This window comes from Oncorhynchus masou, chromosome 12, assembly GCF_036934945.1.
Source record: "Oncorhynchus masou masou isolate Uvic2021 chromosome 12, UVic_Omas_1.1, whole genome shotgun sequence".
In the NCBI taxonomy this organism is placed as follows: Eukaryota; Metazoa; Chordata; class Actinopteri; order Salmoniformes; family Salmonidae; genus Oncorhynchus; species Oncorhynchus masou.
Genome location: NC_088223.1, coordinates 69,463,400 through 69,479,268, shown reverse-complemented (window position 1 = coordinate 69,479,268; position 15,869 = coordinate 69,463,400). Strand labels below are relative to the sequence as shown.

The 15,869-nt window shown below is 49.7% G+C and overlaps 1 protein-coding gene across 2 annotated transcripts in view; it reads right to left on the bottom strand.

Annotated features, from left to right (window-relative positions):
• Positions 1-15,869, bottom strand: part of LOC135550727 (G protein-coupled receptor kinase 6-like) — a 55,653-nt gene that overhangs the window by 24,390 nt on the left and 15,394 nt on the right. For both annotated transcript variants that reach the window (XM_064981783.1, XM_064981784.1), the window contains exon 3: positions 6,599-6,711. In XM_064981783.1, coding sequence (XP_064837855.1) covers positions 6,599-6,711 — 113 coding nt within the window. The remainder of the gene's footprint in view (positions 1-6,598; positions 6,712-15,869) is intronic.

The following is a 15,869-nucleotide window of genomic DNA, read 5'->3' as shown; positions in this document are numbered from 1 at the left end:
TCCTCCTACCCATCCCTCCCCTACTATCCTCCTACCCATCCCTCCCCTACTATCCTCCTACCCATCCCTCCCCTACTATCCTCCTACCCATCCCTCCCCTACTATCCTCCTACCCATCCCTCCCCTACTATCCTCCTACCCATCCCTCCCCTACTATCCTCCTACCCATCCCTCCCCTACTATCCTCCTACCCATCCCTCCCCCTACTATCCTCCTACCCATCCCTCCCCTACTATCCTCCTACCCATCCCTCCCCTACTATCCTCCTACCCATCCCTCCCCTACTATCCTCCTACCCATCCCTCCCCTACTATCCTCCTACCCATCCCTCCCCTACTATCCATCCCTCCCCTACTATCCTCCCCACCCATCCCTCCCCTACTATCCTCCTACCCATCCCTCCCCTCCCTACCCATCCCTCCCCTACTATCCTCCTACCCATCCTCCCCTACTATCCTCCTACCCTCCTACCCATCCCTCCCCTACTATCCTCCTACCCATCCCTCCCCTACTCCCTCCCATCCCTCCCTACTATCCTCCTACCCATCCCTCCCCTACTATCCTCCTACCCTATCCTCCTACCCATCCCTCCCCTACTATCCTTCTACCCATCCCTCCCCTACTATCCTCCTACCCATCCCTCCCCTACTATCCTCCTACCCATCCCTCCCCTACTATCCTCCTACCCATCCCTCCCCTACTATCCTCCTACCCATCCCTCCCCTACTATCTATCCTCCCCTACTATCCTCCTATCCCTCCCCTACTATCCTCCTACCCATCCCTCCCCTACTATCCTCCTACCCTTCCCTCCCCTACTATCCTCCTACCCATCCCTCCCCTACTATCCTCCTACCCATCCCTCCCCTACTATCCTCCTACCCATCCCTCCCCCCTCCCCCTACTATCCTCCTACCCATCCCTCCCCTACCCTCCTACCCATCCCTCCCCTACTATCCTCCTACCCATCCCTCCCCTACTATCCTCCTACCCATCCCTCCCTACTATCCTCCTACCCATCCCTCCCCTACTATCCTCCTACCCATCCCTCCCCTACTATCCTCCTACCCATCCCTCCCCTACTATCCTCCCATATCCCTCCCCTACTATCCTCCTACCCATCCCTCCCCTACTATCCTCCTACCCATCCCTCCCCTACTATCCTCCTACCCATCCCTCCCCTACTATCCTCCTACCCATCCCTCCTATCCTCCTACCCATCCCTCCCCTACTATCCTCCTACCCATCCCTCCCCTACTATCCTCCTACCCATCCCTCCCCTACTATCCTTCTACCCATCCCTCCCCTACTATCCTCCTACCCATCCCTCCCCTACTATCCTCCTACCCATCCCTCCCCTACTCCCTCCCATCCCTCCCCTCCTACTATCCTCCTACCCATCCCTCCCCTACTATCCTCCTACCCATCCCTCCCCTACTATCCTCCTACCCATCCCTCCCCTACTATCCTCCTACCCATCCCTCCCCTACTACTATCCTCCTACCCATCCCTCCCCTACTATCCTCCTACCCATCCCTCCCCCTACTATCCTCCTCCCTCCCTCCCCTACTATCCTCCTACCCATCCCTCCCCTACTATCCTCCTACCCATCCCTCCCCTACTATCCTCCTACCCATCCCTCCCCTACTATCCTCCTACCCATCCCTCCCCTACTATCCTCCTACCCATCCCTCCCCTACCTCCTACCCATCCTCCCCCTACTATCCCTCCCTCCCTCCCCTACTATCCTCCTACCCATCCCTCCCCTACTATCCTCCTACCCATCCCTCCCCTACTATCCTCCTACCCTCCTCCCTCCCCTACTATCCTCCTACCCATCCCTCCCCTACTATCCTCCTACCCATCCCTCCCCTACTATCCTCCTACCCATCCCTCCCCTACTATCCTCCTATCCCTCCCCCATCCTCCTACCCATCCCTCCCCTACTATCCTCCTACCCATCCCTCCCCTACTATCCTCCTACCCATCCCTCCCCTACTATCCTCCTACCCATCCCTCCCCTACTATCCTCCTACCCATCCCTCCCCTACTATCCTCCTACCCATCCCTCCCCTACTATCCTCCTACCCATCCCTCCCCTACTATCCTCCTACCCATCCCTCCCCTACTATCCTCCTACCCATCCCTCCCCTACTATCCTCCTACCCATCCCTCCCCTACTATCCTCCTACCCATCCCTCCCCTACTATCCTCCTACCCATCCCTCCCCTACTATCCTCCTACCCATCCCTCCCCTACTATCCTCCTACCCATCCCTCCCCTACTATCCTCCTACCCATCCCTCCCCTACTATCCTCCTACCCATCCCTCCCCCTACTATCCTCCCCCTTCCCTCCCCCTACTATCCTCCTACCCATCCCTCCCCTACTATCCTCCTACCCATCCCTCCCCTACTATCCTCCTACCCTTCCCTCCCCTACCTCTATCCTCCTACCCTTCCCTCCCCTATCCTCCTATCCCCCTACCCATCCCTCCCCTACTATCCTCCTACCCATCCCTCCCCTACTATCCTCCTACCCATCCCTCCCCTACTATCCTCCTACCCATCCCTCCCCTACTATCCTCCTACCCTTCCCTCCCCTACTATCCTCCTACCCATCCCTCCCCTACTATCCTCCTACCCATCCCTCCCCTACTATCCTCCTACCCATCCCTCCCCTACTATCCTCCTACCCATCCCTCCCCTACTATCCTCCTACCCATCCCTCCCCTACTATCCTCCTCCCCTACCCATCCCTCCCTAATATCCTCCTACCCATCCCTCCCCTACTATCCTCCTACCCATCCCTCCCCTACTATCCTTCTACCCATCCCTCCCCTACTATCCTCCTACCCTCCCTCCCCTACTATCCTCCTACCCATCCCTCCCCTCCTCCTACCCATCCCTCCCCTACTATCCTCCTACCCTTCCCTCCCCACTATCCTCCTCCCATCCCTCCCCTCCTCCTATCCCATCCCTCCCCACTCCTCCTACCCATCCCTCCCCTACTATCCTCCTACCCATCCCTCCCCTACTATCCTCCTCCCATCCCTCCCCTACCCATCTACCCATCCCTCCCCTACTATCCTCCTACCCATCCCTCCCCTACTATCCTCCTACCCATCCCTCCCCTACTATCCTCCTACCCATCCCTCCCCTACTATCCTCCTACCCATCCCTCCCCTATCCTCCTACCCTTCCCTCCCCTACTATCCTCCCCTCCCCCCCCTACTATCCTCCTACCCATCCCTCCCCTACTATCCTCCTACCCATCCCTCCCCTACTATCCTCCTACCCATCCCTCCCCTACTATCCTCCTACCCATCCCTCCCCCTATCCTCCTCCCTCCCCCTACTATCCTCCCTACCCTTCCCTCCCCTACTATCCTCCTACCCATCCCTCCCCTACTATCCTCCTACCCATCCCTCCCCTACTATCCTCCTACCCATCCCTCCCCTACTATCCTCCTACCCATCCCTCCCCTACTATCCTCCTACCCATCCCTCCCTCCCCCTACTATCCTCCTACCCATCCCTCCCCTACTATCCTCCTACCCCCCTCCCTCCCCTACTATCCTCCCTACCCTCCTCCCTCCCCCCCTACTATCCTCCCTACCCATCCCTCCCCTACTATCCTCCTACCCATCCCTCCCCCTACTATCCTCCTACCCATCCCTCCCCTACTATCCTCCTACCCATCCCTCCCCTACTATCCTCCTACCCATCCCTCCCCTACTATCCTCCTACCCATCCCTCCCCTACTATCCTCCTACCCATCCCTCCCCTACTATCCTCCTACCCATCCCTCCCCTACTATCCTCCTACCCATCCCTCCCCTACTATCCTCCTACCCATCCCTCCCCCTACTATCCCTCCTACCCATCCCTCCCCTACTATCCTCCCTCCCCTCCTCCCCTACCTCCCCCCCCTACTATCCTCCCTCCCCTATCCCTCCCATCCCTCCTATCCTCCTACCCATCCCTCCCCTACTATCCTCCTACCCATCCCTCCCCTACTATCCTCCTACCCATCCTCCCCTACTATCCTCCTACCCATCCCTCCCCTCCTATCCTCCTACCCATCCCTCCCCTACTATCCTCCTACCCATCCCTCCCCTACTATCCTCCCCCTACCCCTCCCTCCCCCCTACTATCCTCCTACCCATCCCTCCCCTACTATCCTCCTACCCTCCTCCCATCCCTCCCTACTATCCTCCTACCCTTCCTCCCCTACTATCCTCCTACCCATCCCTCCCCCTACTATCCTCCTACCCATCCCTCCCCTACTATCCTCCTACCCATCCCTCCCCTACTATCCTCCTACCCATCCCTCCCCTACTATCCTCCTACCCATCCCTCCCCTACTATCCTCCTACCCATCCCTCCCTACTATCCTCCTACCCTTCCCTCCCCTACTATCCTCCTACCCATCCCTCCCCTACTATCCTCCTACCCATCCCTCCCCCCTCCTACTATCCCTCCCCTACTATCCCCTACCCATCCCTCCCCTACTATCCTCCTACCCATCCCTCCCCTACTATCCTCCTACCCATCCCTCCCCTACTATCCTCCTACCCTCCCCCTATCCTCCCTCCTACCCATCCCTCCCCCTATCCTCCTACCCATCCCTCCCCTACTATCCTCCTACCCATCCCTCCCCTACTATCCTCCTACCCATCCCTCCCCTACTATCCTCCTACCCATCCCTCCCCCTATCCTCCTACCCATCCCTCCCCTACTATCCTCCTACCCATCCCTCCCCTATCCTATCCCCCCCTACTATCCTCCTACCCATCCCTCCCCTACTATCCTCCTACCCATCCCTCCCCTACTATCCTCCTACCCATCCCTCCCCTACTATCCTCCTCCTACCCATCCCTCCCCTACTATCCTCCTACCCATCCCTCCCCTACTATCCTCCTACCCATCCCTCCCCTCTATCCTCCTACCCATCCCTCCCCCCATCCCTCCCTCCTCCTACCCATCCCTCCCCTACTATCCTCCTACCCATCCCTCCCCTACTATCCTCCTACCCATCCCTCCCCCTACTATCCTCCTACCCATCCCTCCCCTACCCATCCTCCCCTACCCATCCCTCCCCTACTATCCTCCTACCCATCCCTCCCCTACTATCCTCCTACCCATCCCTCCCCCTACTATCCTCCTACCCATCCCTCCCCTACTATCCTCCTACCCATCCCTCCCCTACTATCCTCCTACCCATCCCTCCCCTACTATCCTCCTACCCATCCCTCCCCTACTATCCTCCTACCCATCCCTCCCTCCCTCCTACCCTTCCTCCCCTATCCCTCCCTCCCCCCTACTATCCTCCCCCTACCCATCCCTCCCCTACTATCCTCCTACCCATCCCTCCCCCCTACTATCCTCCTACCCATCCCTCCCCTACTATCCTCCTACCCATCCCTCCCCCTACTATCCTCCTACCCATCCCTCCCCTACTATCCTCCTACCCATCCCTCCCCTACTATCCTCCTACCCATCCCTCCCCCCCTACTATCCTCCTACCCATCCCTCCCCTACTATCCTCCTACCCATCCCTCCCCTACTATCCTCCCTCCCCTACCCTCCTACCCATCCCTCCCCTACTATCCTCCTACCCATCCCTCCCCTACTATCCTCCTACCCATCCCTCCCCTACTATCCTCCTACCCATCCCTCCCCTACTATCCTCCTACCCATCCCTCCCCTACTATCCTCCTACCCATCCCTCCCCTACTATCCTCCTACCCATCCCTCCCCTACTATCCTCCTACCCATCCCTCCCCTACTATCCTCCTACCCATCCCTCCCCTACTATCCTCCTACCCATCCCTCCCCTACTATCCTCCCCTACCCTCCCCCTCCCTCCCCTACTATCCTCCTACCCATCCCTCCCCTACTATCCTCCTACCCATCCCTCCCCTACTATCCTCCTACCCTTCCCTCCCCTACTATCCTCCTACCCATCCCTCCCCTACTATCCTCCTACCCTTCCCTCCCCCTACTATCCTCCTACCCATCCCTCCCCTACTATCCTCCTACCCATCCCTCCCCTACTATCCTCCTACCCATCCCTCCCCTACTATCCTCCTACCCATCCCTCCCCTACTATCCTCCTACCCATCCCTCCCCTACTATCCTCCTACCCATCCCTCCCCACTATCCTCCTACCCATCCCTCCCCTATCTCCTATCCTCCCCTACCCTCCCCCATCCCCCCCTACTATCCTCCTACCCATCCCTCCCCTACTATCCTCCTACCCATCCCTCCCATCCCTCCCCTACTATCCTCCTACCCATCCCTCCCCTACTATCCTCCTACCCATCCTCTCCCCCTCCCCTACTATCCTCCTACCCATCCCTCCCCTCCTACCCTTCCCTCCCTATCCTCCTACCCATCCCTCCCCTACTATCCTCCTACCCATCCCTCCCTACTATCCTCCTACCCTTCCCTCCTCTCCTCTCCTCTCCTCTCCTTCCCTTCCCTCCTACACGTTCCTCTAATACATCTAGAAAAGCCAATTCAGAGTCCTTCTGAAGATGTGCATTCCGAGGAAAAACAAACACAAGAGTTTTAATCCTGCCTGTCTGTCTTTCTTACCACAGCGTCCAGAAATTTGACACAACGTCTCAGCTCAGCCCGGGTTTCACAGAACTGCCGAAAGAGCGTGCGTCCGATTGGCTGCCGCTCACAAAGGCTGATGTAGTCTTTCTCTGTTGAAGGACACAAGACAAGACAGAGAGGGAGTCAATGAGGGCCTCTCTCAGGGTAGAATGAAGACACTCAAGCACAAAAACACATAGAAGTCGGGCTGATGTATACAAATATATACTGTGCATAATACACGTGCTCACGCCTACTCAAATGCATTTGTGCACTTAAACACGTTGTAGATATACACACACACACACACACACACACACACACACACACACACACACACACACACACACACACACACACACACACACACACACATTAGCAAATGTATGAGTACTATGGTATCAAACTACCAAACCATTGCCGGAGGAAATTGGCGATTTGCATCTGTGGCTTAGGTAAACACAAAGGATATCCAGGAGGCTGTATGATGGATCCAGGAGGACGTGTGCAGGTAGCCGTTATTGATAGCAACCGTGACTAAATACATTGAGAGCTACTCCAAGCTCGTCTCCGTAACCAGAGAGCAGCTGTAGACACATACCAGCACACGTGCACATGCACACCGCTATAGCTAGCTGTTCATAAAGACAAACGGCAGAGTGTTCCTTTTCCATTCTCTGAATATGCAAAAGGAGAACATCCTTTGGTATTTTCCAGGAGCATTGTTTTGGAAGCGTTAGGCCTATATGTGCAGTAAGTTACCTTACATGCTCTCAACTCAAACACAAAAGCTCTACTGTGCCTTAATGAAATTCATTTAAGTTTATTTATAACTTAATTCATTTAGTTTTGTTAGAAGTTAATTCTGTTATGAGATAATACTGTAGAGATGTCCAGTGATGCACCCTAAGGTTTAAATCATGTTGCAGACTAATTTAGCAACACACTTTTCCTATTTGGGTCGACAATGTCTCATTTGTCATCAATCAAATTACAGATTTGCCCTTTAATGAACTACAAAAATAGAACTACCCATGTCTTTCCACTAAATTATTTTGATACATGTTCATCATCTGTCAGTTGTTGTGGTTCTGTTGTGTATCTATATGTGTTCTGTCAGTGTATGTGGTCTCTGATTGGGTTCTGCAATGGAACGGTGAGAAGGACAAAACAAGATTTGACCCCCAAATGGCTGTTTCATAGAGATAATCGCATTAGCCACAATGCAATTTCATTTAGTCCTTGACAGAGGCTCTATTGACAGTAAGATAGTTGGAAGAGATCATGCAGATCCCCCTCTGAGCCCTGTCCTTTCTCACAACTATTGTTGCTTTCAATGGATGGATGGTTTTTGGCCCTGTTACAAGACCACCTGACTCGACCAAAATGTGAGTCAGAAGATTGAGAGGAGAATTGAAGTCGTACAATAAATCACTGCATTTGATGACATTTAATACATTCAACGACTATACACTTGATTCCACAGGCTTGATGTTTACATCAATGATGGGCTCTTAAAAACCGTTTAGTGATGTTCCAATTGTGAAATTCATCCCACAAGATTACAGCCATTAAAACAGTAAGCTATTTGGATTCTGCGACATATTGCATTGGGGCTAATAGCCTGATACTGCACTCTGCCTTGATCCATCTTCTCTCTCTGCATGCTGCTCTGACTATCAATAGGGGCAATTCTCTGATAACAGAGTCAACTGTATGGAGAGAGGAGGGAGGCAGAGAATGTGAGCGGCAGTGTGGTAAACCTGAAGCCAGTGCTCATTAACAGCTACAGAGAGTGTGAGCGGCAGTGTGGTAAACCTGAAGCCAGTGCTCATTAACAGCTACAGAGAGTGTGAGCGGCAGTGTGGTAAACCTGAAGCCAGTGCTCATTAACAGCTACAGAGAGTGTGAGCGGCAGTGTGGTAAACCTGAAGCCAGTGCTCATTAACAGCTACAGAGAGTGTGAGCGGCAGTGTGGTAAACCTGAAGCCAGTGCTCATTAACAGCTACAGAGAGTGTGAGCGGCAGTGTGGTAAACCTGAAGCCAGTGCTCATTAACAGCTACAGAGAGTGTGAGCGGCAGTGTGGTAAACCTGAAGCCAGTGCTCATTAACAGCTACAGAGAGTGTGAGCGGCAGTGTGGTAAACCTGAAGCCAGTGCTCATTAACAGCTACAGAGAGTGTGAGCGGCAGTGTGGTAAACCTGAAGCCAGTGCTCATTAACAGCTACAGAGAGTGTGAGCGGCAGTGTGTAAACCTGAAGCCAGTGCTCATTAACAGCTACAGAGAGTGTGAGCGGCAGTGTGGTAAACCTGAAGCCAGTGCTCATTAACAGCTACAGAGAGTGTGAGCGGCAGTGTGGTAAACCTGAAGCCAGTGCTCATTAACAGCTACAGAGAGTGTGAGCGGCAGTGTGGTAAACCTGAAGCCAGTGCTCATTAACAGCTACAGAGAGTGTGAGCGGCAGTGTGGTAAACCTGAAGCCAGTGCTCATTAACAGCTACAGTGAGTGTGAGCGGCAGTGTGGTAAACCTGAAGCCAGTGCTCATTAACAGCTACAGAGAGTGTGAGCGGCAGTGTGGTAAACCTGAAGCCAGTGCTCATTAACAGCTACAGAGAGTGTGAGCGGCAGTGTGGTAAACCTGAAGCCAGTGCTCATTAACAGCTACAGAGAGTGTGAGCGGCAGTGTGGTAAACCTGAAGCCAGTGCTCATTAACAGCTACAGAGAGTGTGAGCGGCAGTGTGGTAAACCTGAAGCCAGTGCTCATTAACAGCTACAGAGAGTGTGAGCGGCAGTGTGGTAAACCTGAAGCCAGTGCTCATTAACAGCTACAGAGAGTGTGAGCGGCAGTGTGGTAAACCTGAAGCCAGTGCTCATTAACAGCTACAGAGAGTGTGAGCAGCAGTGTGGTAAACCTGAAGCCAGTTCTCATTAACAGCTACAGAGAGTGTGAGCGGCAGTGTGGTAAACCTGAAGCCAGTGCTCATTAACAGCTACAGAGAGTGTGAGCGGCAGTGTGGTAAACCTGAAGCCAGTTCTCATTAACAGCTACAGAGAGTGTGAGCGGCAGTGTGGTAAACCTGAAGCCAGTTCTCATTAACAGCTACAGAGAGTGCACAAAGCTTTATTGACTGCCGGACGATTGGATGGCTACTCCAGGCCACCCCTGGGTCCCTTATTAGGAAGAGGAGCGGAAATGATAAACGTAATTTCAGTCCGTGTCTCTCGTGTCTCTCTGCCCCGTTGGGTGGTAAAGTGACGTTAGTTTCCTGGGAGAGTAGAAGGACACAAAAGTAAACTGGAGGTGTGCGTGTTTTCTCCTGAGCGCATCAGACTCTTTTTCTCTGTCAAGCCTCGCCGGTAAACATGGAAGTTGAGGGTTTCCTGAGCCCTTCTCTCGCTCTCTTTCTCGACACTCTGTGGAAACTGCATGCAGAAGAAAAGCTATGAGTTGGTAATCGGCAGCCTGTCTGTGTTTATCCCGCACAATCTCAGGGGGAGGTGGCTCTCTCTCTGTGGCTGTGTATCAGACAGCATCTGGTGAGGGTAAACACCAGGGAACAAGGAGAGAAATCCACATGTCATCCACTCAGGCCTGTAATTATGCCCTGTGATGTACTGTATGTACAGCCTGAATTTTAAATGGATTAAATTGAGATTTTGTGTTACTGGCCTACATACTAAACCCCATAATGTCAAAGTGGAATTATGTAGATTACTTATTTTTTTACCAATTTATTCTAAATGAAAAGCTGAAATGTTTTGAGTCAATAAGTATTCAACCCCTTTGTTATGGCAAGCCTAAATACGTTCAGGAGTAACAATGTGCTTAACAATTCACAGAAGAAGCTGCATGGACTCACTCCGTGCGCAATAATAGTGTCTAACTGTACCCCACATATACAATTATCTGTAAGGTCTCTCAGTTGAGCAGTGAATTTCAAACAAGATTCAACCACAAAGACCACAGAGGTTTTCCAATGCCTCGCATAGAAGGGCCCCTATTGGTATATAGGTAACATGTTTTCAATTTGTCATTATGGGATATTTGGGTGAGAGAAAAAATATATTTAATCCATCTTGAATTCAGGCCTTAACAACTAAATGTGAAATAAGTCAAGGGGTATGAATATTTTCTGAGGGCACTGTATGCCCGCAAAGCAACAGTAAATACTATAGTATTCAGTGTAGTGTTTTTGCAGACTTCAGCTTGCAAAAACAATATAGTGAATTATACAGTAAAGTCTAGAAAAACACTACAGTAAATACTATAGTATTTAACCATAGTATATAATAGTATTTTTTCATGTGGGTAATCTCTACATTAAAATGGATACTTTGCGATTTTGGCAATGAATCTACTTTCCCAGAGTCAGATGAACTTGTGGATACCATTATTACGTCTCTGCGTGCAGTTTGAAGGAAGTTGCTAACTAGCGTCAGCGCAATTGCTAATTAACCTTAGTGCAATGACTGGAAGTCTATGGTGACTGCTAGCAAGCTGAAAACGACCTCCAACTTCATACTAGATGCAGAGACATAAAAGTGGTATCCATGAATTCATCTGACTCTGGGGAGGTAGATAAAGGGATTTAAGTGAAAACAAATATTCAGAAATATCCTAAATGCACCATAGAAGAACTTGCATGAAGTGCTGTTTTTACTTCCTGATTGAAGAAAGTTGAGCGTCAGCTGAAATGTTGTACTACTGTAGTCCAGTGGAGCACCAAGAGCGTAAGTGAACAATACACCACTACAGAGTCAAGACTACTTCACCCGCATGTTTTCTACCACCACCATTCCCTCAATTCAGCACAGCATGGCAAAACTGTCTGACAGCGTTGAGATGTAGACCTAGAAGCCAGCTTGGCCCTGTAGATCGAGCTGCTGTGGCTTGACAGCCCAGCAAAAAAAATACATAACAATAATAATTGTTCAGGGTGACAATATATTTTTTTTAAGCATTGAGAACGGCAGGGTAGCCTAGTGGTTAGAGTGTTGGACTAGTAACCGGAAGGTTGCAAGTTCAAACCCCTGAGCTGACAAGGTACAAATCTGTTGTTCTGCCCCTGAACAGGCAGTTAACCTACTGTTCCTAGGCTGTCATTGAAAATAAGAATTTGTTCTTAACTGGCTTGCCTAGTTAAATAAAGAAAAACTAAAAGCAATCAATGTGTCTATTGTATGTATGGAAGGCCACAATAACCCAAAAGGCCCTTGGCCAGGAGCCTCAGCCTAGTGATATGCATCTCAACCTAATCTCCTGACTTATGGAGATAAATTACAATAATGACAAAATCATATGACTTGCTTTAACCTTAATATTTGTTTTCTTTCTTTGTTCACCACTACCTCCCAACCTACTGTTTGACCCTGACCAATGGAGGAAAGTAGCCTATATTCAGAAATTGGGCTCAAATCCATACAATTGTTCTACTCTTATGAACAAAATAGGTAAGGAAGAGGAGAGGAGGAGCCACAATCCCACTGTTTGCAAAATCTCACTATGTCAAACTAGGGGCAATGAGTCAGTAGTGTCAACCTGGTGTTGTAAAAATGTCCCAGACTGGGTGTAGGCTAAATACTGTAACGACAGCCTTGAAAACAGCCATCTCATCCGAAAGTTTGGGCTTTGAGCTTCCACTTATATTTAATTGTGTTACTTTGATTTAGACTGCATTAGTTTCATACAAAACACAATCTCTTAGAACTGCTGCAGAACAAACACTCAAATATGCAACACTTTTTTTCTCTACCATTTACATATTGTAAGACATGTCAATTATCGTTAGTGAGATCTCACAGCAAAACTGTGTGTGTTCTGTGTCTACTTTGTGTTCCAAACCAGTGACCTATAATCATTTGCCACCATTTTCTTTTTGAGCGGCAGAGTGAATTAAAACAAACATGCGAGTCATCTTCCTCTTTCTGCCCAGCTTCCTCTGTGGTAAAATTGAAGCATGGTTACATTATGTCTGCCACTGCTTCATGGCTGTAGTCAATGATAAAATGCACTCAGCATTTACAAGTTAAACAGGATTCACTTCATAATCATCCATCTGAAAGAGCGATGGATGAGAGGGATTTATAAACCCTCTCTGTGCCTCTTTAGAGAAGCTGCCGACAATGCCTCTAAACTATCGGAAAAGAGAAAAACAAAAGTTACCACAGCAGCCTATCTTCATCATTCACGTGTTCCACAGGATACAATGCAAGCCCCATGATTACAAAATACTGTGCAGTTAGCTGATCTGTGTTGGTGTGAATCCATGTTCAACAACTCCTGACCACCACCAACAGCACCAGCCACAAATATAAGATTGTCAATCGCCATAAACACAACGCCAATATACTGTATGTTTCTTTGTGCACAAAATAGCCAATAACTAATGTACTTCCTAACAAAATAATGGGATGATTGAATAATGACTCCTGATTAGATAATCCGATAACTGATGCATATTATACAGGCCTGCATTCCAACTGTACTAAATTATACATACAGTATGCTTCTTGTCTTGAGGGGATGAGGTGGGGATTTCCTCCACCATTGAAAGCCCTGTATGGCCACGTGCCATCAGACTACTTCATAACATAACACAGTCCGTCATCACCAACCCCAACTTGACTTATGTCAGACCCAGTGTCTGGGCGGCAGGTCTCCCAGGCATTGTAGGGAGGTCATACAGGCACGTGGAGGCCACACACACTACTGAGCCTCATTTTGACTTGTTTTAATTACATCAAAGTTGGATCAGCCTGTAGTGTGGTTTTCCACTTTAATTTTGAGTGTGACTCCAAATCCAGACCTCCATGGGTTGATAAATTTGATTTCCATTGATAATTTTTGTGTGATTTTGTTGTCAGCACATTCAACTATGTAATGAAAAAAGAATTCAATAAGAATATTTCATTCATTCAGATCTAGGATGTGTTATTTTAGTGTTCCCTTTATTTTTTTGAGCAGTGTATAAACGCAATATGTAAAGTGTTGATCCCATGTTTCATGAGCTGAAATAAAAGATCCCGGAAATTTTCCAAACACAAAAAAAGTTGTGCATTAATTTGTTTACATCCCTGTTAGCAAGCATTTCTCCATTGCCAATATATTCCATCCACCTGACAGGTGTGGCGTATCAAGAAGCTGATGAAACAGCACGGTCATTACACAGGTGCACCGCACCTTGTGCTTGGGACAATAAAATAATAAAAAGGCCACTCTAAAATGTTCAGTGTTGTCACAAAACACAATGCAACAGTTGTCTCAAGTTGAGGGAGCGTGCAAGTTTGTATTTGTATTTATTAGGGGTCCCCATTAGCTGTTGCCAAGGCAGCAGCTACTCTTCCTGAGGTCCAAACACATTAAGGCACTTACATCACACATAAAACAAAAAATAAAACAGTACATCATTTAAAATCAAATCTTAATTGTCACATGCACAGAATACAACAGGTGTGTATATACCAGTACAGAGTCAATGTGCAGGGGTACTGGTTAGTCGAGGTAATTGAGGTGATATGTACATGTAGGTAGAGTTAAAGTGACTATGCATAGCAGCAGCGTAAAAAGAGTAGCAGCAGCGTAAAAGAGGGATCTGGGTAACCCTTTGATTAGCTGTTCAGGAGTCTTAAAGCTTGGGGGTAGAAGCTGTTAAGAACCTCGACTTGGCACTCCGGTACTGTTTGCCGTGTGGTAGCAGAGAGAACAGTCTATGACTAGGGTGGCTGGAGTCTTTGACAATAATTTTTAGGGCCTTCCTCTGACACCACCTGATATAGAGGTCCTGGACGGAGGACAAGCAGTTGCATTACCAGGCAGTGATGCAACCAGTCAGGATGCTCTCAATGGTGCAGCTGTAGAACCTTTTGAGGATCTGAGGACCCATGCTAAATCAATTCAGTCTCCTGAGGGGGAATAGGCTTTGTCGTGCCCTCTTCACTACTGTCTTAGTGTGTTCGGAACATGATGGTTTGTTGGTGATGTGGACACCAAGGAACTTGAAGCTCTCAACCTGTTCCACTACAGCCCTGTCGCTGAGAATGGGGGCGTGCTCGGTCCTCCTTTTCCTGTAGTCCACAATCATCTCCTTTGTCATTATCACGTTGAGGGAGAGGTTGTTGTCCTGGCACCACACGACCAGGTCTCTGACCTCCTCCCTATAGGCTGTATCATCGTTGTCGGTGATCACTGTTGTGTGATTGGCAAACTTGATGGTGTTGGAGTCGTGCCATGCAGTCATGAGTGAACAGGGAGTATAGGAGGGGACTGAGCACGCACCCCTGAGGGGCCCCTGTGTTAAGGATCAGTGTAGGGGATGTATTGTTCCCTACCCTTACCACCTGGGGGCAGCCCGTCAGGAAGTCCACATCTATAATGCAAAATAATACAAAAGGGCCTGTAGGACCTGGCTTGTTGATAGTGTTGATAAGAAGGCAGAGCAGCGCTTTACTATGGACATACTTCTCCCCATCTTAGCTACTGTTAAATCAATATGTTTTGACCATGACAGTTTACAATCCAGGGTTCCCCCAAACAGTTTAGTCACCTCAACTTGCTCAATTTCCACATTCATTACAAGATTTAGTTGAGGTTTAGTGAATTATTTGTCCCAAATACCAATGCGTTCAGTTTTTGAAACATTTAGGACTAACTTATTCCTTGCCACCCATTCTGAAACTAAGTGCAGCTCTTTGTTAAGTGTTGCAGTCATTTCAGTTGCATACTGACTGCAGGAATGTCCACCAGAGCTGTTGCATTTCTTTACCATAAGCCGCCTCCAATGTCTTTTTAGAGAACTTGGCTGAATGTTCAACAGACCTCACAACCGCAGACCATGTGCATCGCGTTGTTTGGGCGAGTGGTTTGCTGATGTCAATGCTGTGAACAGTGAGTACTATGGTGGTGGCGGGGTTATGGTATGGGCAGGCATAAGCTCCGGGCAAGGAACAAAATTGCAATTTATTGATGGCAATTTGTATGCACAGAGATACCGTGACGAGATCCTGAGGCCTACGTGACGAGATCCTCCGCCATCACCTCTTGTTTTAGCATGATAATGCACAGCCCCATGTCGCAAGGATTTGTACACAATTTCTAGAAGCTGAAAATGTTGCAGTTCTTCCATAGCATGCACACTCACCAGACATGTCTCCCATTGAGCAAGTTTGGGATGCTCTCAATTGGTGTGTATGACAGCGTGTTCCAGTTCCCGCCAACACCCAGCAACTTCGCACAGCCATTAAAGAGTGGGACAACATTCCACATA